At 43.2% G+C, this 21722-nt stretch overlaps 1 protein-coding gene across 1 annotated transcript in view; it reads right to left on the reverse strand.

Moving 5' to 3' along the window:
- Nucleotides 1-21282, reverse strand: part of UNC5D (unc-5 netrin receptor D) — a 631871-nt gene extending 610589 nt beyond the window's left edge. The window contains exon 1 of the mRNA XM_018042118.1: nucleotides 20828-21282. Coding sequence (XP_017897607.1) covers nucleotides 20828-20930 — 103 coding nt within the window. The 5' untranslated portion in view covers nucleotides 20931-21282. The remainder of the gene's footprint in view (nucleotides 1-20827) is intronic.

Genomic DNA, 21722 nt, shown 5'->3' on the forward strand with positions numbered 1-21722 from the left:
GGTTGCCATTTCCTTCTCCAGGGGATCTTCCCAACCCTGGGATCGAACCCAGGTCTCCTGCATTGCAGGGAGATTCTTTACTGTCTGAGCTACCAGGGAACCTTAAATATACTCAATAAATGTTTTTTGGAACAGATTTTTTATTTTAATATTCAGATGCATCACTTAGAACCTGTAATGACCCAGGAAAATCTAGCTAATACCTTCCAATTTTATTTCCTTCTCTGTAATCTTAGCTTCTTCCCTTTGAGAACTAAAATTAAAAGGTCCCATAATCTGGATAGCACAACGCATGGATGTGTTAAATACATGTGAATTCCCTGTACCCACCAATGGGGTTAATTCTATTAGTGAATTTCAGGCAATGAAAGCCCTGTTAAAATGCAGGTTGTTAATTTTACCTGAGGTAATCATTTGGCCTATAATTACTATTGCCAACTATTATTAGTTTGTACATCAACGCATGCATATTCTTTGCCCAAAGCAAGGTCAGCCATACATAATACCATATCCATGGCAGGGGGCTTACTGTTGCAATCTTCTTTTGGATGTACATGAAGCACAGACAGGCCCTGAGGATGGCACGGAGATTGGGTCCAGTCTCCCCCAGTATAAGACCAGCAAAATGGGCTTGTCATCCTGCCAGGCCCAGAGAGCCAGACACTGTCACGTCCATGCTCACTGCTTAAACTGTCAAAGGGGAAAACAAGACTGACATTCAAGGACACTTACACATTAGGAAAAATTGTAATTGATAAACTGCTCCAAGCAGAGACAGGAGCCAAAGAAAGAATCAAGAAGCTGGATTTCAACACACGTTTTCTTAGGGAACCTCTACCATACCTGGGGACTAAGAAGGGACTGGGAAAGCTCTTTGTCATTGTTATTTATTGAAGTACAACTGATATACAATACTATGTTGGTTTCACATGGACAGCACAGTGATTCGGGAGAGCTACTCTGGAAACCCAACCATAGCTGGCTTTGAAAGGAATATTATATCCAAAGAAGGCTGGACACTCATGGGAATCTTCGATACAAAGTTAGAGGGCATTTTTTAAAATTTAAATTTACTTTCATGTATTAAAATTACAAAAACCCAAATTGGAGGATACAAATTGTATTTCTCATACTACTCACATAGTACAATTATCTTGTCAGTTTTAGGTATACAGCAAGATATATTCAGTTACTCTTTTCAGATTATTTTCATTATAGGTTATTAAGATATTGAACATAGTTCTCTATGCTATACAACAAATCCTTGCTGCTTATCTATTTTATGTATAGTAGTTTGCATCTGTTAATTTCATACTCCTAATGTATCCCTCCCCTCTGCCTTTCTCCTTCGGTAAACATAAATTTGTATTCTTAGTTAGTGTTTCTGTTTTGTATACAGATTCATTTGTATTATTTTACAGATTCCACATATAAGTGATATCACCTAATATTTCTCTTTCTGACTTACTTCACTTAGTATGAAAATCTCCAGGTATATCCATGTTGCAACAAATGGCATCATTTCACTCTTTTTTATGGCTGAGTAATATTCCATTGTGTGCATACACATGTATGTATATACACACAGACACACATATGTCAAAATTAGAAGGCATCCTGATATGATAGCAGGAAAGAATGCACATGTTGGAGCAAAGCTGACCTGTGCCAAATCCCTACGCTCATACTTATCAGTAGTATGGACTTCTGTAAGTATACTTCACTTTTAATTTCCTTATTTGTAAAGCAGATAATAATGCCTACCTTCACAGGTTGTTGTAGGAATTAAAGCACATATATGTTAAGCCTCTAGTGTGATGGGTGACACAGTGCAAACATTCACATTAACATATAATTATCAAGTCAGAGCTCAGCTAACACACAAATACTCATTGTGGTGCTAATGATTCATCCATTCTACTCTTCACATATTCCTTGAATTACTAAAACAGGCCAAACAGTATCCAAAGATTCAGAAAACAAACTGGCCCTGTCAGCAGGTATCAAATGAGGAAACAGACATTCAACTCACTACAAAACCACTACCAGCTACAGAACTCTGATGTCATTACGTATATACACACACATAGAGGAAACACTTGGATAGGTGAAGAACTGTTGATGTTTTCACTCTGGAGGTAAGTACTTTGCCTATGAGAGAGGGTGGTGATGGAGAGATGGATGAAGTGAGAATATGTTATGTCATGCTATGCCAAAATATATGGTCTTCTGATTTTCATTTTCTACATCTTAATTACTTCACATGCATTTTATTAATAAATTAGCCTAAGAAGGTGGGAAGGAGACCTGGCAATGACTAATTGCTCTAATCTTAATTAACTTTGCCTAGGAAAATTCCTATTCAACTCCAAGAAATAAAACAACACAGAATATAATTTGAGCATATGTAATGTGATCACTGCTCTTGGCTACCTAGAGATAAGACTTTACCACAACTGAGATAGTCCCCAACCACACAAGAACAATAAATATTCTAATAAATGTATCCCTCTGTGTCCAAGTGTACAGTAGTCAGAACTCACACTGGCCAAAGTTTTATTCATTCTGATGCCGAGATAAAACCAGTATACGGTAACATACCGGGAATATAAGAAAACCATCCTTCAAAGCTGTCTTGAAGAGTTTTAAAAAATTTTTTTAATTCTGTTCTGAATGTCAAAGGAGTACTTCAATCACTTTGCCTTTCTCATACTGAAGAGATAAAAAATAAGTGTATATCTTGGTTCAGTTAACACAAAGCCCTACCGTGTAACTCTTCTAAAGAAGTTGCTACTCATGATCTTGGGCACAACAAAGGGTATGTACACAAGCTCTGGCCAGTTGTAGAAAAGATAACAATGTGATCATTTCACATTATCCAAAGCACACAAGACACAGAAAGGAGGCAGTAAGTCTGCCATGACAATGTGAACTTTCTGAGAAGACAAGGTGAGCTGAACTAACGCATCCAGTTTAATAATTAGGTAACGTGCTCCTTTCAAAAGATGAAGAACAGGAGGGACCAGTAGAGATCTGCCAATAACCAGAAGCACCATAAGAACTCCCGTAAGGTGGCTATTTTTGAATGCTCTGTTGGGGATTTCTGTCCTCTTTAGTACCTTCCCATATTTTCAAACTTCTTACAATGAGCACAGAACATCCTTCTAAGTCAGAGAAAAAAAATTTTTTTTCACCCAAAAAACTACTTGGAATAGGCACAAATAAAGCTCTCCAGGCTCATTAGCTGTGTTGCTCTAACCATGCAGCCCACATGCGACTAAAAGTGTGGAGAAGAGTGTGTCGGCTCCTAGACACCCTGTGTTGGCCCCTGCTAGCCCCCTGACTCCATTTCTGGATGTTCTCCTGCTCAGAAGTTCCCAGCATTAAACAGGTGAATTAAATAAAATTTGATTTCACCCAAATCACACATCTAAAGGTGGAAAGACAGGACATATTTATAAGCTTACTTGAAGGTTTTGTGGGGTTTTTGTTTGTTTTCGGCTTGTTTGGTTTTTGCATATAGAGCATCTTAAAAACCTAACTTAGAGGCTTCCCTGGTGGCTCAGTGGTAAAGAATCCACCTGCCAATACAGGAGCCTCGGGGTTCAATCCCTGATCCTGGAAGATCCCACATGCTAAAGACAAACTAAGCCTGTGGGCCACAACGATTAAGCCTGTGCTGGAGCCCCGGAGCTGCAACTATGGAATCCCGAACTCCCTAGAGCCTTTGCTCCATAATGCGAACACTGCAGACCGCACCTAGAGAGTAATGTCTGCTTGCTGTAACTAGAGAAAAACCCACACAGCAACCAAGACCCAGCTCAGCCCAAAATAAATAAACTTAAAAAAAATTATATATTAAAAACCCTAACTTAGAGCAGACACAGCCCTAGGTTAGGTTCTGAGAAGACATGGTAGAATAGTAAACTGCCTTTCACCTCTAAGGAGACAAAAATCAAGAAAAAAAATTTTTTTTAATAAAAAAATAAATTAAAATACTGTCTGGTAGAAGAACAGAAGTGATGTCAAAGTATGGAAATAGAGCATTCAACAAGAAATTAATCTCTAGGAGTACGGAAGACTCATGGACAGTGGTCTATAAAAAGAGTTCTGTTGAACAAGGAATATGAACAAGGGCCCAGAGATGGGAGCCAGTACAGCATGTTTGGGAAATGCTCAGTATTTGGATGTGGTGTGAATATCACTGTCCAGAACTGACTCAACAAGCCAAGGATAATGGACCTACCACATGTGTTGGTTTTCCAGGATTTTCAGGATCAGTTCCTATTTCTGGACAGTGTCTGATACTTTAGTTCTTTGCTGCTGCTGTTAAGTCACTTCAGACGTGTCCGACTCTGTGTGACCCCATAGACGGCAGCCCATCAGTCTCCCCCGTGCTAACAGAACTGACAATGAAAGGTGTTCTAGGATAAGCTCAAGGGAAAAAGTCAGGGACCAACCAAGCTCTATGACCCTGGGCACTGCATTTAAACGCTGCAGATCCCAATGATAGTAGGTGGGCAAATAAAATGAGACTGGTTGGATAATTTCTAAGATACAATTTAGGTCAACAATTTATCAAATAGCTATTCAGTAAAAGACACCAGCTTCTGCTCCCAAGTATCAAAGATGAACAAAACAAAGCCTGCTTTCAAAAACTGATACAAAATGTGAAGCAAAAGAGAAATAAACATATCTGAAAACAGCAGCATGAGGCAGGATGTGAGACATAAGAAAAGGAGAAAAGGCACAAGGCAAAGGAAATGATGAGACAATTTTGAAGCACAGCAGGGAGTCTGGATGAGGAGGAGGTACATGAAAGGGCAATGGGAGATGAAACCAGAAAAGTTCTTGGGAGAACACTTAACCCCAGACTAAAACACTCCCCGAGCATCTATGAAACTTTCATACATTACAAAGATGGCACTACAGATCATTAGAAAAAGGAGGGAGACCCCCCCTCAATCAATGGTTCTGTGACAACTGGTTATTCACATGAAAGAATGAAATTAAATCCCTAACTCAAACTCTACACAGAAAAAAAAGAATCTATTCTGGATGGATGAAGGCATAAATATGAAAGAGCAAAATATAAAATTTTAGACTATATAAGAATATGCTTCATGAGATTCAGGATTTCCTAAACATGACACAAAAGAGCATAAGACGACTGACAACTGATTACCATAAAATTAAAACCTGAGTTCATAAGAACATTAACAATTCAAGTCATCAGAAAATACCGTTAAGTTAAAAAAAACTGGAAGAAGTTCCAACCACATGACATATTAAACCTTATTAAAATACCTACACACGCACGCTTCCCAGGTAGCGCTAGTGGTAAAGAACTCACCAGCCAGTGCCGGAGAACGTGGGTTCGATCCCTGGGTCAGGAAGATCCCCTGCAGGAGGGCATGGCAATAACTCCAGTTTTCTGGCCTGGAGAATCCTCACAGACAGAGGAGGCTGGCGGGCCACAGTCCATAGAGTCACAGAGTTGGACAAAACTGAAGTGACTTAGTACGTACACACACACACACACACACACACACACACACACACACACATATGTGCACTTAAAACTCCTGTAATTCATTAAGACAAATAGAAAAAAAGAGCAAAAGACTTGAGTAGGTGTTTATAGAAGAAATATAAATGGCAATGAAATAAATGAAACAATGTTTAACTTCATAAGTAATCAGGGATATGGAAATGAAGTCCATTCAGAGATAATCATATTATACCCACTAAATTAGCAGAAATCTCTAGGCCTGGAAATATTAACTGTTGACTGATGTGAAGTGATGAGAACTCATCTTTGAAAAATGCTGTGGCTTATCTGGAAATTCTAACATATTCATGCTCTGGGTCTTATTAATTTACTCTCAGATGAGAAACACTTGAAAAGTGGGTACCATTAGACATGTACATGAATGATCCTAGTAGCACTTTTCATAATAGAAAAAAACAACCTGAAAATAAGCCAAATATCACTGAGAGTAAAATAAATAAGTCAATTATGGTTCAGTCACAGCAAAAAATATTGTAAAGGAGGGAAGTGATTCAACATAACATAGCTGAAAACTAATACTGGGTGAAAAAAATAATTGCTGAAGACTATAAATATACGTCAAAAAGAAGCAAAAGTAAACTCTGTTTAGGAGCACCTACATATTTGTTTGAAATAGTTTTAAAGACCAGGAAATGATAAGCACAAAATTCAAGTAATATTATTTCTGAAGGAGAACCAGCAGGATGAGAATAAAGGAGAAACACAGAGATGAGTCAAGGGTTGATAACGTTCTATCAATATGGTAGTGAAGTGCACAGATACCCATTTTGATTCTTTGAACTAAACTCATGTGCAATAATTGGTCACAAAATTATTTGATTTCACAAAGAAAGATAGAACTTTAAGAAACGCTTGCTTTAGGAAGAATTGCTATGTCATAGTTCCTAAATTGGCAAAGAGGTACCAGCTGTTCCCACCCAACTCCATCAACAACAACGGTGCCGATGGGGCCAGCCCAGCACTGTAAGAGGGACTATGCTGCCTTCATCCAACACCACGATGAGCAGAGATATAAACCCACTTATAAATGTGATCACTTATCACTTATATCCTGGACCTAACAGACGTTAGATGAGCGCTAGTAGGACTCTCCATTTGTGGCCCTTGAGTTTTTGTCGGAAGGGAAACATATGGTGCAACCTCCAACCCTGAGTTCTTAAAACTCTGTTCCTTTATTATATTATGTTTCTTATTTAATCACATCCTTTTGATCAATACCTCAGTTCCTCCATCCTAAAGACTGAAATGCTGAGTACCATTATCCAATGCCAGTCATCCAAGCTATTTGTGATCCAACATGAAAATCTAAGGCTTAATTTAACGGGGAGGAGAAACCTGGGTGGCCACCTTAATCCCTTACACTTTGCTATGACCAGGATGGTCAAATATCTTGTCTAAATCTCAAAGGAAAAACAAAAACAGGATCAGTTTCTACATTTGCTCGCAATCAATGCACCCATTAAACTAGTGGCTCTCAATCTTCGGTTCTCAAACTGAGACTCACCTGAGGAACCTAAAAACAGTATCAGTGGATCCTCTCCCCCGAGATGCTGAGTAAATTTTTCTGAGATGAAGGTCTTGGCATCAGCTGATTGAGAACACGAAGATTAAATTTTCTCTTCAAAATTTAAATTACACACATACATATCTCTCTAAACAGAGGTGACGGTCAACATTTGGTGCTCATGTTTCAATCTACTATATTTCAATGAAACTGCTTAAATATTAAATGTCAATTTCAACCTTTAAAGCTAGTAGGCATACACATTCAAAGCACTTCTCTGTCATATTTTCACTTAAGCTGGGTGACAATATCACAGAGGTCAGCGTTTCTACCAGTTTGGAAAAAGAAAAGGTGGGGGACAGGCAGGGAGTCCTTTGGGTGATGGCTGGGAATCTGCAGCTTTAAAACCTAATCATCATTTCCAGCAGCAAGAACCTTCACTGATAACTGCTAAAAATAACCGAACCCTGAATATTTTGACACCTAATCTCCAAGAATCAGAAGTTTTCCACACCCTCCATGTCTAACACTTTCCCAACAAGGTGGCTTCAACATGAATAATCATTACAGAGTCACTGGAGTCTATAAGCTCCAGCTCAACTACAGGGATTGTTTTTTGCAAGTTACTGTGGCCATCAGAGTTGCAAAATTCACTATAAGATAAAGATCCATGGGACTTCTCTGGACCACGGCCGTGGTCCAGAGGTTAGCACTCAGATTCCACTGCAGAGGGTGAGGAGTCAACACCTGGTCAGGGAACTAAAATTCCACATGCCACAACGTGAGGCCAAAAATAAAAAACTACCAGAGATGACAAGAAGGGGAAGCAACTGAGGCTTTTAAAATTACATCCAGTCACTCTCTTTGAATCCAAATTCATGACCTTTTGAGGGTATCACTGGCAACTTGTTGCCAGCCTCAAAAATCTTTCTTCTAAGAAGTACAAGTCAACTTGCTGTGTTGAATCGTTCAGTTGTGTCCGACTCTTTTCAACCCCATGGACTGGAGCCCACCTCTGTCCGTGGGGATTCTCCAGGTAAAAACAATGGAGTGAGTGGCCATGTCCTCCTCCAGGGGATCCTCCCGACCCAGGGATCGAACCCAGGTCTCCCACATTGTAGGTGGATTCTTTACCGTCTGAGCCACCAGGGAAGCCCAAGGATACTGGAGTGGGTAGCCTTTTCCAGGGGAACTTTCCTACCCAGGAAGTCTATTACTTGCGCACATTTAGAATCTGCTCCATCTAGCAGTCCTCTAAGCACCCAACCTCTGAATCCATCTGAATAAACACCACTTCATCACAATGGACCTAGCTCACCCTTACAACTAGAAAGTGTTACCTTCTCACCACACCTGAATATCCAGATTTAAATAGGGAAACATGGAAAGGGGAAGCAGTTTCCTTATCCAGAGAAGAATTAGGCGTTGTGTGGCAAATATTAACACTAAAGTTATTTCCTTGGATAAAGCATGACGTTTTCTCTTCTAACTCTTGGCAGTAACATCACATAGTCTGAGCCAAAGAGAAGCGACTCTCTTCATCCTATGTACAGAATTTTTAATAATCACACTTAGAACATATTTAGGGTCTTCTAGTGAATTCATGCTGACTGAACAAAATTTTTACCAAAGATGCAGAAGGTATTGGAACAAAAGCTTGACTCACCCTAAATTTCATAAAAACACAAAACCAATCTATGCTGTAGATACAGAAAATGTAATATAGATAATAATGTAATATGATATTCATTAGCTCTGCTACAATAAACCGTGAGCCCCTTAAACCACAGCCTCATCGTTCTAAGATTCAGAACAGCACCAAAGATGAAAAATCTATCCTATTTCAAAGGTATTTAGAAAAACAAAAATTTTAAACGAAAGGGAAACATCCTTTAACAGCAGGGTGAAATAATCAATAGGCTTTAGTCTCAGGTATCACTCTTTTGAATTCCTTGGTGCCTCTATTGATTGTGATTGTTATTATGGATCCAAAAAGGAGAAGAGCAAGAACACTGAGAAAATGAAGATCTGGGTTCATAGGCAAACATTCATAGAAATGACCTTCTACAAGGCAAGTAATCTATGCTGCTTCTTTAGACCTCAGTTGCTTATGCAGAGATCTGAGCTTCAGCATAGACATTTTGGGATTTCCCTGGTGGCTCAGATGGTAAAGAATTCATCTGAAATTCAGGAGACCCAGGTTCAGTCCCTGGGTGGGGAAGATCCCCTGGAGAAGGTAATGGCAACCCACTCCAGTATTCTTGCCTGGAGAATTCCAGACAGAGGAGCCTGGCAGGTTCATGGGGTCACAAAGAGTTGGACACAATTGAGCAACTAACACTCACTCACTAGACATGTTAGGGTTCTATAAATTTTCAGCAATACAATTTTATGATGCTTCTTTACAAATAGGATGCAGCTGCACATAGAAACTTATTGATCAAATTAATGTTTATCATGTGTTAAATACAAGGCCACTCACATGCTTTCTGCTTTTAGACAATGCTCCTCAAATGCTAACGGAATTTCTCTAGACAGGAAAAAGACCAATTCTGTACAAACTGGGTTGGCCAAAACGTTCAGATATGGGAAAACTTGAACAAACATTTTGGCCGACCCAATATATAGACTGCTGTATCAAAACCTCACAGGGATAGCAAACCTAAAAACGACAATGGATACACACACACAAAGAAAAAGCAACCAAAACACTAAAAGATGGTTAACAAATTCCAAGAAAACGAAAGAGGAAAGGAAGACAATAGACAACACTCCTCCACAAAGCTATATAAAGCTTTATTAGCAGAGCTCAAAGACCATCATTGAAAATGAGGACCAACTGATTCCCTGATCCTTTAAATCTAATAAAAGGTGGCAAAAGCCCTTGTCTTGAGACAAACTGGAAGGCTGAGTGCTGTATCTTGTGACTTTTGTTTGAATTAAAGGTGTTTTACTAAAATAACTTGAAAAAGGTTCAAAGCTAGAAATTTACCATGAAATAGCATATAGATGGTTGCTGCTAAAAAATAAAAAGTCAGCCTAGCAATTGTGGGTCCATGCGCCCAACTGGACAACAATGGGCTGCCGTGGATGGATTCTAACCCACTCGGCCCTTTTCCACACTCACCCTACTTCTGCTGCTGGAGTTGCACATGCATGCAATAGTTTACTACCACTGATTTAAGAGAAATTCATACGTAAAAACCACACTTCTTTTACTGATGATTCTTGAAAACACTTCAGCCAAGGCTCACGAACAACATTCCTGAAGTCCTACTAACTTGCCCTAAAAATTCTTTTGGAGTACTTGTTATTGAAGGTTTGACACATTTAAAATACCATGAAATGCCTCCTGATATGCCAAAAATACTGTGAAGAAATGGTACTTAAAACAACCAGGTAGCATCATACAATAATATTAGAGCAGGAAGGAAGTCTGATGATAATGCGTCTCTTCTCATTTTAGAAATAAAAGAGCCAGAGGAAAAAAGTGACCTTTGCAGGACATGCAGCCTTTAATCTGCAGCCCACCACACTGCTTAAATAGGAAGGCAGGGTTTTGGGGTTTTTTTGGCCACACCACATGGTACGTGGGATCTTAGTTCCCTGACCAGGAATCAAACCCGTGCCCCCTGCAGTGGAAGAGTCCTAACTACTGGACCGCCAGGGCAGTCCCAGGAAGGCAGTTTTGACTTGGTGAGGAGACAGGGAACAAGAGGAGACTGAGAGTTGGGGGTTGGATGGAAAAGATCAGGGAGAAGGCAAGAAACGGGGCACTCAAATTAAGAACCTGACGATCAAGTCAAAACTGTGTCTCCATCTCAAGTTTAAGTGTTATTAATGGCATTTAAATTAATAGCATAGAACTTTAATGATGTAAGTTTGCAATGATGATATATGGCATTCTACTAACATATAATACATACATACAGATATCTGCACATTAAGGCACTTATCCCCTTGACAATTATTAATAATTGAGTGCACAAGTGATGGTGTTGTCTGCTGCAGGATATGATAGGGGAGGGCTGTCTTTTCACATTGCTCTCCAAGATGGATGTGCACTTCAAGCTGTCTGCTAAACTTGCGATAATAGCCAATGGGTTTTAGTTGTCATTTTTGTATTTCGGATGGGCAGGTAGGGTTTTATTTTTATGTTCTCTTTGCTCCAAGGTGGAAAAAAAAAGACAAATATTTTTAAAACCATTCTTTCTTTAAAGCAAACCCCCCCAAACACTTACATCCCCCCACACACCTAACACTGACAAAACCTGTGAACCTCCTGATTGCCTTTTTTTTTTGAAGGGAGATAACTTTGGAAGTTTCCTGATGCAAGCTTCTGGCAATCACTACAGCTGCAGGTCCGCAGGCTGAGGGAGATACAAGGGTTGACTATTCAGATGAAGGACAGTTACAATTTTCCCAGCTCCTTTCAAAAGGCTTACAACACATATATTTCTCCAGCAAAGAATTTTATTTTGTGGTCTGTATTATTTTTTCTATTTATTTTTCAAACATAGAGGAGATAGTTCTTAAAGACACCTTGATGAAAATTATTATTGCAAATCCAAATACACGGTTCAGTTCAGCTCAGTCACTCAGTCATGTCCGACTCTTTGTGACCCCATGGACTGCAGCACGCCAGGCTTCCCTATCCATTACCAACTCCCGGAGATTACTCAAACTCGTGTCCATTGAGTCAATGATGCCATCCAACCATCTCATCTCTGTCGTCCCCTTCTCCTCCTAGATAACTTCCAGGTACAAATCAAAAGGAGAAGACAATGGCATGCCACTCCAGTACTCTTGCCTGGAAGATCCCATGGACGGAGGAGCCTGGTAGGCTGCAGTTCATAGGGTCGTGAAGAGTCAGACACGACTGAGCGACTTCCCTTTCACTTTTCACTTTCATGCATTGGAGAAGGAAATGACAACCCACTCCAGTATTCTTGCCTGGAGAATCCCAGAGATGGGGGAGCCTGGTGGGCTACCGTCTATGGGGTCACGCAGAGTCGGACACGACTGAAGTGACGCAGCAGCAGCACAAATCAAAAGACTTTAATCTTATCTCTAAACTGTATACAGAGAGTAAAAAGCACAGGATTACTGGGTTGGCCCAAAGGTTCGTTTGAAAACTATGAACATACCTTTCGGCCAACCCAATAATAATAAACAATATATTTAGAAAGAGATTCAGATTAAGAAGGCAGGACTGTATTTCTAAAGAGTGCTTTGTGCCTATAATGACATCTTTAAAACTGCAGAAAAACAAACTGTGATGTTACTTTAATGAACTAAATTTTAATCCCTTTAAGAAATTTAGTTAGCAAATTCCTCAGGATAGTTTACATGCCACTGAGGCCATACTACAGTACGTGTGTGTGCTCAGTCACTCAGGCGTGGCCTACTCTTTGCGACCCCATGGACTGTAGCCCACCAGGCTCCTCGGTCCCCGGGGATTCTCCAGGCAAGGATACTGGAGTGGGTTGCCATGTCCTCCTCCAGGGGATCCTCCCAACTCAGAGATCAAATCCAGGTCTCCTGCACTGCAGGCGGATTCTTTACCATCTGAGCCACCAGGGAAGACCAAGAATACAACAGTGGCAGCCTATACCTTCTCCAGGGGATCTCCACCCAGGAACTGAACTGGGGTCTCCTGCATTGCAGGCAGATTCTTTACCAGCTGAGCTAACAGGGAAGCACATACTACGGTACACAGTATACTATTTTTCATATATTCACAATTTTACTTGCCTCTGTCACTCCTGACACCTTTCCACTTGTTCCCTTTCCCAGATGGGACCACTTATGTTCATAACCATGAGAAACATAAACCAAGAAGTCAACAGGTATCACTGACATTTTTTACTCATTTATTTCTCCTCTATCACACCTGTTCGTGGATTCCCAGTCCTGTCTCAAAAGTAGTACGAGCAGAATGTTGTAAGGTCCAACTTAAGTGCCATCAACCTATTTGGTACCAAAATAAATAGAACAGACTGACAAGGTAGTCAGAAAGTTCCAGAAACCATTTGGAGACTCGGCATCTGGTCCTAATGCTATTTATGACTCTGTCCAGCCTTGGGTGGGAAAAAAAGTCTCTAAACCTTAATTTCATCATCTGTTCCATATCAGGGTGGATGTAAAAATACAAAACTATCCCAACTGTGAATGGACCTAAAAATGTCAAATTACATGCAAATGAATTATTCAAAACAGCCCTCCGTGATAGTGTCACATCTTACACTTAATCATCTTTTTAGAATAACGTATCCAGGAGTGTGGGGCTTCCCTGGTGGTTCAGCAACGAAGAATCTGCCTGCAATGCAGGAGTTGCAGGTTTGATCCTTGGATTGGGAAGATTTCCCTGGAGGAGAGCATGGCAACCCAGTCCAGTATTCGTGCCTGGAGAATCCCATGAACAGAGGAGCCTGGAGGGCTACAGTCCATGGGGTTGCAAAGAGTCAGACACGACTGAAACAACTTACCATGCACACATGCAATCCAGGAATGTAGGCTTTACAATCTGTTGTGGGTGGGGGGGTGGGTGACGTATGTAAAACCCTGTTACAGTTATTTATTTATGGCAACTAAATTTTCCTGAGTATTTTATCACAATATTGAGTAAATTTTAGAAATGGTATCTTTATTATTATTTATACCTTAACATAATAAGGTTAAAGTAAAAAAAGTATTGTTTAGCATGTGTTATGGGACCAGCCCTGCCAGTGCTGGGTTAAGTAACATTAAGCGAGACGGCAACTGCCAAGTAGACACAGCAAAGGAGGACCCAAAACCTCCTCCCACATGTCAGGATCCAGTTGCTTGGGGAGCATATGCACCCCACATGAACATTCCTCTGCTTTTGTTTTTAACCAACTGTCTCTGTTCAACCTCTCCCTTCAGTACAGCCTCACTTTCAATATCCTGAACTCGGGGTCATTTTTAAGCACAGCGCAAATCAAGAGATACGATAAGATGAAAGAGGTGGAAAAGGTCCTTATTCAACAAAACTCTGGAAATTGTTCAACTTCTGGGGGACTCAGTTTCTTCTTAATCAACTAGGCACAGACATAAGTCCTCCATTACTTCAAAACAAAGCCCAAGCCTTTGAAAATATTACACCCATCATTCCAAATGCTGGAAGCAAGACACGAATCTCCAACAGAATGGGGCTCTCCCTGAATGTTTTATAAGTGGTTCTACATTTCTGTGTTAAAACTGACATTTGTCTTTGCCTATTCGTCTATCAGCATTTTTGCAATACTCTTACATAGGACTCTGCTTCATACTGTCTTCCAAGTAAAAAGCAATACTGAAAATTAAAAACAAAATTTTTTTCTTTATCTTGAATTACTACCATCCATGACCTGCTACTCAAAGTATGGTCAGGCAGTGTCATCTGGAAGTTTGTCAGAAAATGGAAACTCGGGCCCTTCCCCAGATTTAGGGAATCCGAATGTACATTTTAACAAGATGTGCATTCAAATGTACATTAACATTTGAAAAGCCCTGATTTGTGTGTTTCAAATATTACCAGCTTAGCTTTCATAACCCGTGATCATTTGGTTTCCCTTCCTCTTCCAGGAGATTTTATTAAATTAAATTCAAATAAAGACGGTAACTACTAAATAAGTACTGTGACGAGGCAGGAACCACCAATCTCAGGAAAACAACTCCACAAAATGTGCCACAAATTTCTTTTAGAGGCAAATCTTCTCATCCAACATTCAGTAAATACACTTGCTTTTATAGTAAAATCTATGAATGACATTAAGCCTAGTCATCCCAATGTTGGTTGGGCCCTTGAAGTCATCAGGATTTCTTTGCTTTAACCTCTAGTATCTCCTGCTTCCTATGACTGTCTGCCAAATCACTTACCTTCCGGGGATGTCTGCAATGTCATTTTCCCTTGGACTTACCTGATTGAAAAGTTACACCATTCAGTGGAAATGAAACAACACATCTTGTAAAACCCATCCTGAGTCAAATTCCATGGTGTTGCAGTGAAATTACCCCATATGCTTCCTCCCATCCTTATAAGCCAAGTTCCAGCGAAAGCATATAGAGTGTCAAGGTCTCTCATTCTGGGGAGAGAGGCTCTTTAGCACTTTATGAACCAGAAATCTGGGGGCAGAAAGTCAATACCTGCTTTAAGTGAGGCTGTAACTGACCTCACTTGGAAGACAGCTTTTGGCTTCCGGCTTCCTTAATTAGGAAGGAAACTGTCAGAAGAAACTGATCATATAGGAGAAACAGAGGCCTCCCTGAACTCCTGTCCTCTTGGAAACAGTATTAAGAAACGTTTGACAACGTGAAACATCAGGGAACAGTTTACATCCTGTCGTGGTCTAACGTAAGCCGACAAGCGGACTCCACGTCTGATTTCTACTTTAGCCCCATCAACACAACCCTAAAATTTCTGCCCCTAATTTCTTAGTCCAGGGAAGTCCAAAGAAGGCGGGGGTGTGGAGAACAACATACGCGGTCCCCACCGTCCTGTGCACAAATCCACTTTTCAAAGAAATCCTCCAGAAGCAGGAGAGAGTGCGCCGTAGATTTCTAAGGCGGTCCAAACTGAATACAAGAACATCCGCCTAATTTCTGCCCGTTATCTACGCACAGCATGTGTACGCGCACAATAAGAGCAGACAACGCAATGTGGTACCAAACAATTAAAAGTTCTTCTCAAAGTGGAGATGCAAAACAGAACGAATCTCTCTCTTCTATAAATGAATCGAGCCATCTGCCTCGCAGAAGCAGCAGCAGGAGTACCCAAAACAGCAGAAACAGCAACCTCTGGTGTTAACAATCTAGTCTCGAATCTCATGCTTCACATTTCCCCGGCAAACAAGGCTAAAAATACAAGACAGGCAACAAATAGTCTCTTGGGATCTGCCGTTCCATGGATGGCGTATTCAATCAGAGCAATATTTTGTGCTGAAATTCAAAATTGGGGGTGGGGGGGGGTGGGCAAGCTATCACATTAGAAGCTGGCGCTCGGAATTTTAAGTGTGAATCTGATCCCAAAGTATATTAAGCTGAATGGTGAGAGGGTGGCTGTTTCCATACAACATAAATCTCTGAGATGTAGCTGAATACATTTATAGATTTATTTAAGCTCCTCTAAATTCTTCTGAAAATCTCATAGAGAGATAATTTTAGCCCTCGTGTCACCAAAATATCAGAGCCGTTTTGCTTTCGGCACAGCTCAGAAAAGCCTCTTTGCCGTGGGCTCTGGAGCAGGACTGCGTGGGTTCAAATCCAGGCACCGCCACAGAATAAACTCCGTGGCCTTGAGCAAGGAATCTGACCTCTCTGTCTTAATTTGTTCTCCTGTCTTAAACAGAAAAATCTTAAGAGCGCTCACTTCAAAGACTTATTTTAAGCATTCTATGAGTTAACACACATAAAACTCTTTAGAGTAATTAACGAAGGTGCGAGTGCGTGCCCAACTCTTTGAGACTATCGACTGTAGCCCACCAGGCTCCTCTGTCCATGGGATTCTCCAGACCAAGAACACTGGAGGGGGTTGCCATTTCCTCCTCCAGGGGATCATCCCCAATCCAGGGATCAAACCCACATCTCCTGCATTGGCAGGAGGATTCTTTACCTCTGAGCCACCAGGGAAGCTCGTAAATACAGTCACTACTTGTATTATTTAATATTCAAGCAGGGCTGCAAAAAACACCTTCTCTTAAAGAACAGGCATGATACAAAGAGTAGCAGCAACACAATGATAGGTCTCCTGCCAATGGCAGGCACGGAACACACTAGCGGGTGAGCAGCTAAGTGCCCTGACCTCGAGCCTGTGGCCAAGAATGATGGAAGACAGCTCCCTTTGGTTATTCGAGGCTGTTTGTTCATGAAGGCAGCTGAACAAGGATGACAGAAGAAAAGACAGCAACGCAGTGGGTCAAGTGGTACCACCCAATGAAAGGGACAATCAGAGTTCATGGCTAAGGTGTAACAAGAAGGGGGACACGTTCTGGCTCTGTGAACACCTGTGTCTGCCCGTTAAGAAGACATCCTGTAACACCACCATCACCTTCCATGTGATGGAATGAGTCTTTCTTCGTACACCTGTCTTTGGGATTAGACTATAACCCCTATGGTCTGGGTCTCCAGCCTCCATATTTAAAAAGAAGACAGACCCAAGGAAGTGATACCAAATTTCATGAACTCCTGAACAGGCGATTTCTTGAGAAACCTTGAAAGCTGGGTCCTTATTTGGTGGACGGAAGATGGTGAAAAGTTTATGAGTCATTGAGGCAACAGGAAAGGGTTTCCCCAACTACTGAGACTGCAGGGTATGGACCTACCAGTCCCACTTAGAGAGTTTTGATGGAACTCACTGAGGATTCCTGGGGCTCCACAGGTTTTCCCAGCTTGCAGGGTACCACTTAAACCACAGACAGGTCACTCAAAGACTGAGAAGAATGGAAGGCTGGCATTACTATTTTTCCTAGTAAGAATATTAAAAAAAAAAAAAATGGTGACAGGTGCTGCTATTATATGGCCAGGTAAAAACAATGAAATTTCTTAACAACTGAGATACTTAAAGAGATTTCCTGAGCTGAAGCCTTTGTTGGGTAGGAAAAGAATGTGTCACTGGACTGCTCAAACTAAGGGCACAATCCAAGAGTCACAAAAAGAAAAACCATCGAGAAATTGGGAGAAAAGGCTCTTTTTTCATAGCCCTCTGTGGAGGGGCGGATTTTGGAGGAAAAAGCAACAGAAGGTAGGGCAGGGGAGGCAGTAATAATGTTTATTAAGGAGAAAGTGAATATGGATTTAAAACTGTAGGAATGAGGGAGGTAAATGGATTTAAGTATGCACAAACCACATGACCTACTATGCCCATAAAGCAGACATGTATTTCTCTTGCCCTAAACGCATTGCTATGGTTACGGTAAGGAAGACTGCCTTGTCCAGAACAATTTTTTAAAGAAACTGGGTGAAAGCTCAGCCTATCTGAGATCATCTCCCTCCCTGCCTTCAGACTGGGAAATCTCCTAAGTACAGTATCTAACAGAGGAATTACAACCAGATCAACAGCGGCGCTCCCTGTTTTCAAAGAACAAAAACAAATCAGTGTGACAACATGATGGGGATTCAATTAGCACTTGGCAGGTCATGAACAACTTTTAAACCACTTTTCTTTTAAGTTGGAAAGTGTTAAAATATACGGTAATCATGGTACCCAAGTGCCTTCCTTACAGTATGCTCTTCAGCAGGGACATAAATCTGAAGACGTCAATCTAACTTACAAAGAAGAGAACCAGAACGTAGTTTCTTCAGGCAGTCTGTTGCCCCAAGTATCTTCCTCTTTGAGGACATTCAAAGCCAATCATCTGAAATCTCATTCCGATTTTCAGACGGTTTTACTTTAAATATGGAGTGAAAGAAAAGGGGAGGGAATTGAGTTGGTACAATCGTCTTGGAAACAAATATAGCTAATTGTAAAGAAATGGCTACTGAATTGTTGAATAGTATTATATAGTCAAAGTCAAGAGCATAGTTCTGTCTATCCTGTTGTTTAGGGAAGGCAGAGAAGCTTGGCTCAAAACAATGTGCAAAGAAGATTCACAAAAAAACTATTTACTTGGGTAAGTAAGAAAGACATGAGGCCAACCCCAGAGACAAAACTTAGCAAATGCGTCCCCAGGGGGACCTCATCTTCCTTTCAATGAAAGGGCACCTTCCTGGGCTGGGAGAACTGAAGTAACATTGAAACCCACCCTTTGTTCTGAAAAACTCTTACTTGTGCCCACCTGTCCCAAGTCAGGTGCGTGCGGCTTCCAGATTTTGCAGCCTGTTTACTGCTCATTTCTCGGGGAATCTCTGACAGGTGCTAAAGGGCTTGCTGCCCCAGCAAGTAAAATATTACAAGGGAAATATTAATCAGATGTACAGCTCCACTCCATGTGTCTTAAACATTACTATGATCTGCGCAAGACATTTGTTGTAAATAAGCCTGCAGAGTGTACAGTATGTTTTCCAGGAGTCCTCCGAAGAACAGCTTGCCGACAAGAGGTGCTAGCCTTAGTTTCACAGCCAGCAAAACTCCATCCAAGAGGCTTTTTGGCAGGTCCGCACCTCTTGTTTCAAGCTAGATTCAGGACAGACCCGTCAACCAAATTCCAAAGGTCAGTATGTGGCATCAGTCACTCTTAGGTACTCAGCATAGAATAGCAAGTGGAAACTCAGACATTTAAAATCAACATTCAGGACAGAAAAGGCCCACTTTCCCCCAGAACAGTGTATTAAAAACAACTCAGAGCTGACTTTGCAAGGAGGCATTCTCCGTAGTAAATTAAATGGCTGAAGCTTGTGCTTCTTCCAGCAAGGAAAAGAACTATGCTCCCCACCATCAGTGTGTGCAATCACTGGCTCATTTTTAAGCCTTTTCTGCTTTTTAAAAAGCCTACTCCATTGGGGGAGGCGGGAGGAACTTTTCAGGAAATGAAATGCAAATAGTCACTGAACAGGATCATAAAACGGGAAAAACCTCTATCCACCTTTTTTTTTTTAATTCTTCATTCCAGGCAGCAAAACTGCTTTTAACACACCGTTAGCTTTTCGAATGATACTGGTTCTTTTATGATCATCCTCAACCCTTTCCACCCTTTTCTGTCTCGCGGCTACTCACAGCATGTTCGAGGGAAATGAGGTAGGCAGGTCAGTTTCACCTCTCGACAGACCAGCGTTAGTAAGTCACTGAATGTAATTTACAAATTCTAAGCCTAATGGATGACACCCAGGAAATAAAGAAAGGTAAAGAAGAGCGGGAAGGAGAAGCTTCCCGGTGATTTCAAAGGTAAAAGGCACAGTCCTCAAGCTATGCGTAACCCTGCCTCTGATCACCTTCAAACAAGTCCGCGGGTTTTAAGTTGATGCTCCCCGTCCTCGCTCAAGGTGGAGCTGAAACCAGTTGCAAAATTTCTCTCTGCTGGAGTCCTACGGAACCAGGAAAAACGGGGTCTACGTTTCTAAGTAGAAAGAAGCAGCGGCTTCCCTGCCTCTCAGGGGCCCGGGCTGGCGAGCTCCCGGGCAAGAGCCGGCACCCGGTAGGGAAACCAGGCGCCGGGTGACCGGCCTCCGGCCAACTGCTAACCCGGCCGGGCACTGCAGGCGCAGTTACGCGCGGCCCGCGCACGCAGCTTTCCCGGGCACACGGCGGCCTTCTCGAAAGATAGCCCAGTGCTGCCCACGACCCAGGGCTGCTGTCGCCCAAGGCGAGTGGAGCTTCGCGGACCTCAACCTAGGTGCTGCTCCCCAAAGGGAAAAGGCGCGATCTCCATTCAAGCCCACCCTACCGAGTCTCCCAGTACCCGGTCCCTTCTCCCCAGGAGCTCTCGGACACCCCTCCGGGTGCCCACCCGAGAACGGGCTCGCTTCGGAAGGAAGTGGAGTGGACTCGAGAGAGCGAGACTGGAGTGAAGAGAGCGGCGGACTCCAGTCTGCAGCAATTGGGGAGGGCTCGGAAAAGGGAGCGAACGAAGAGAATCGAGGCAGGGTAGGGGCCCAGCGGTCCCAGCAACCTGTAGGATTGCAGCTGATCGCAAACTTGGGGTGGGAGGCAGACAGTGGTCCCCTCGGAGGTCCTCCACCCGACAGCCACCCCTTGCGCTCCGCGCGCGCGGGGAGGTGCAGGACGCAACTTGGGAAGCCAAGGCCATCGGTGCGGGTCCCGATCGGTCGCCTCCCCCCGTCCCACCCCCACCCCGCCCGCTGGGCCCCGCGCTTACCTCGGGCAGCCGCAGCCCCCGCCGCCCAGAAGCAGAGCCCCAGCCAAGGGAGCCACCGGCGCGCCCCTCCAGCGCCTCTTCCTGCGGCGGCCGCTCTCCCCATACTGCTCGCCCCGCTTAGGAGTACAGGTCCTCTTCCGCTACCCGGGAAAGGCTCGGCGAACCAGGGGGGCCGAGGAGAGTGGGTCCCGGGGGTCTTCAGCGAGCGACTGTTCCACGGCCGCTCCCTACAGCAGCGGGGCAGGGCGCTCCGAGCCGCCGCGCGCTGGGCACCCTAAGGATGCGCGCGTCCCCATAGCCTCCCACGGCGGGGCGACCGACGCCGCCACGGTCACTGCCGGAGTCGCCCGCCTTCCCTTCCGCACTGCTCGCGAACAGCTCTCCCGCCGCCGCCGGGATCCGGACTAGGGAGGTAAGGAGGGAACCCGCATCCCTAATGAGACCCCCGTGGCCGCCCCTTCTCCTCCCCTCCGAGCGGCAGCCAATGAGCCGGGCCGGGGCGGGGCGGCGGGAGGGGCGGGGGCGGCCGGCCGCGCGGCGCTGGGTGGGGCGGGCGGCGGGAGGCGCAGGTGAGCCCCGCGGCGGCTGCGCGCAGCCCCCCGCCCCGCCCCAGGTTCCCGCACGCTCCGCGAAAAAGCCTCGGCTCAGCGAGCGCGAACGCGGGGCCTGAGCGGGGCTCGCGGAGGTCACGCGTGCTCCGAAGATGCGAGCAGAGCCGGCGGGCCTCTTAGAGGCGAACCCGGCGCAGAAAGATGTGAGCATCTCGGCAGCCTGAGTCTCCTGCTTCCTGGAAACCACTGTTTTGTTCAACTTTGAGCCCTTTCGCAGCCCTGCCTCTCTAGCTTCCATTTTTAAAAATCAAATCAGGCAACACTCTTGAAGCATTAAAAAAAAA

The sequence above is a fragment of the Capra hircus genome, chromosome 27 (assembly GCF_001704415.2).
Source record: "Capra hircus breed San Clemente chromosome 27, ASM170441v1, whole genome shotgun sequence".
Taxonomy (NCBI): Eukaryota; Metazoa; Chordata; class Mammalia; order Artiodactyla; family Bovidae; genus Capra; species Capra hircus.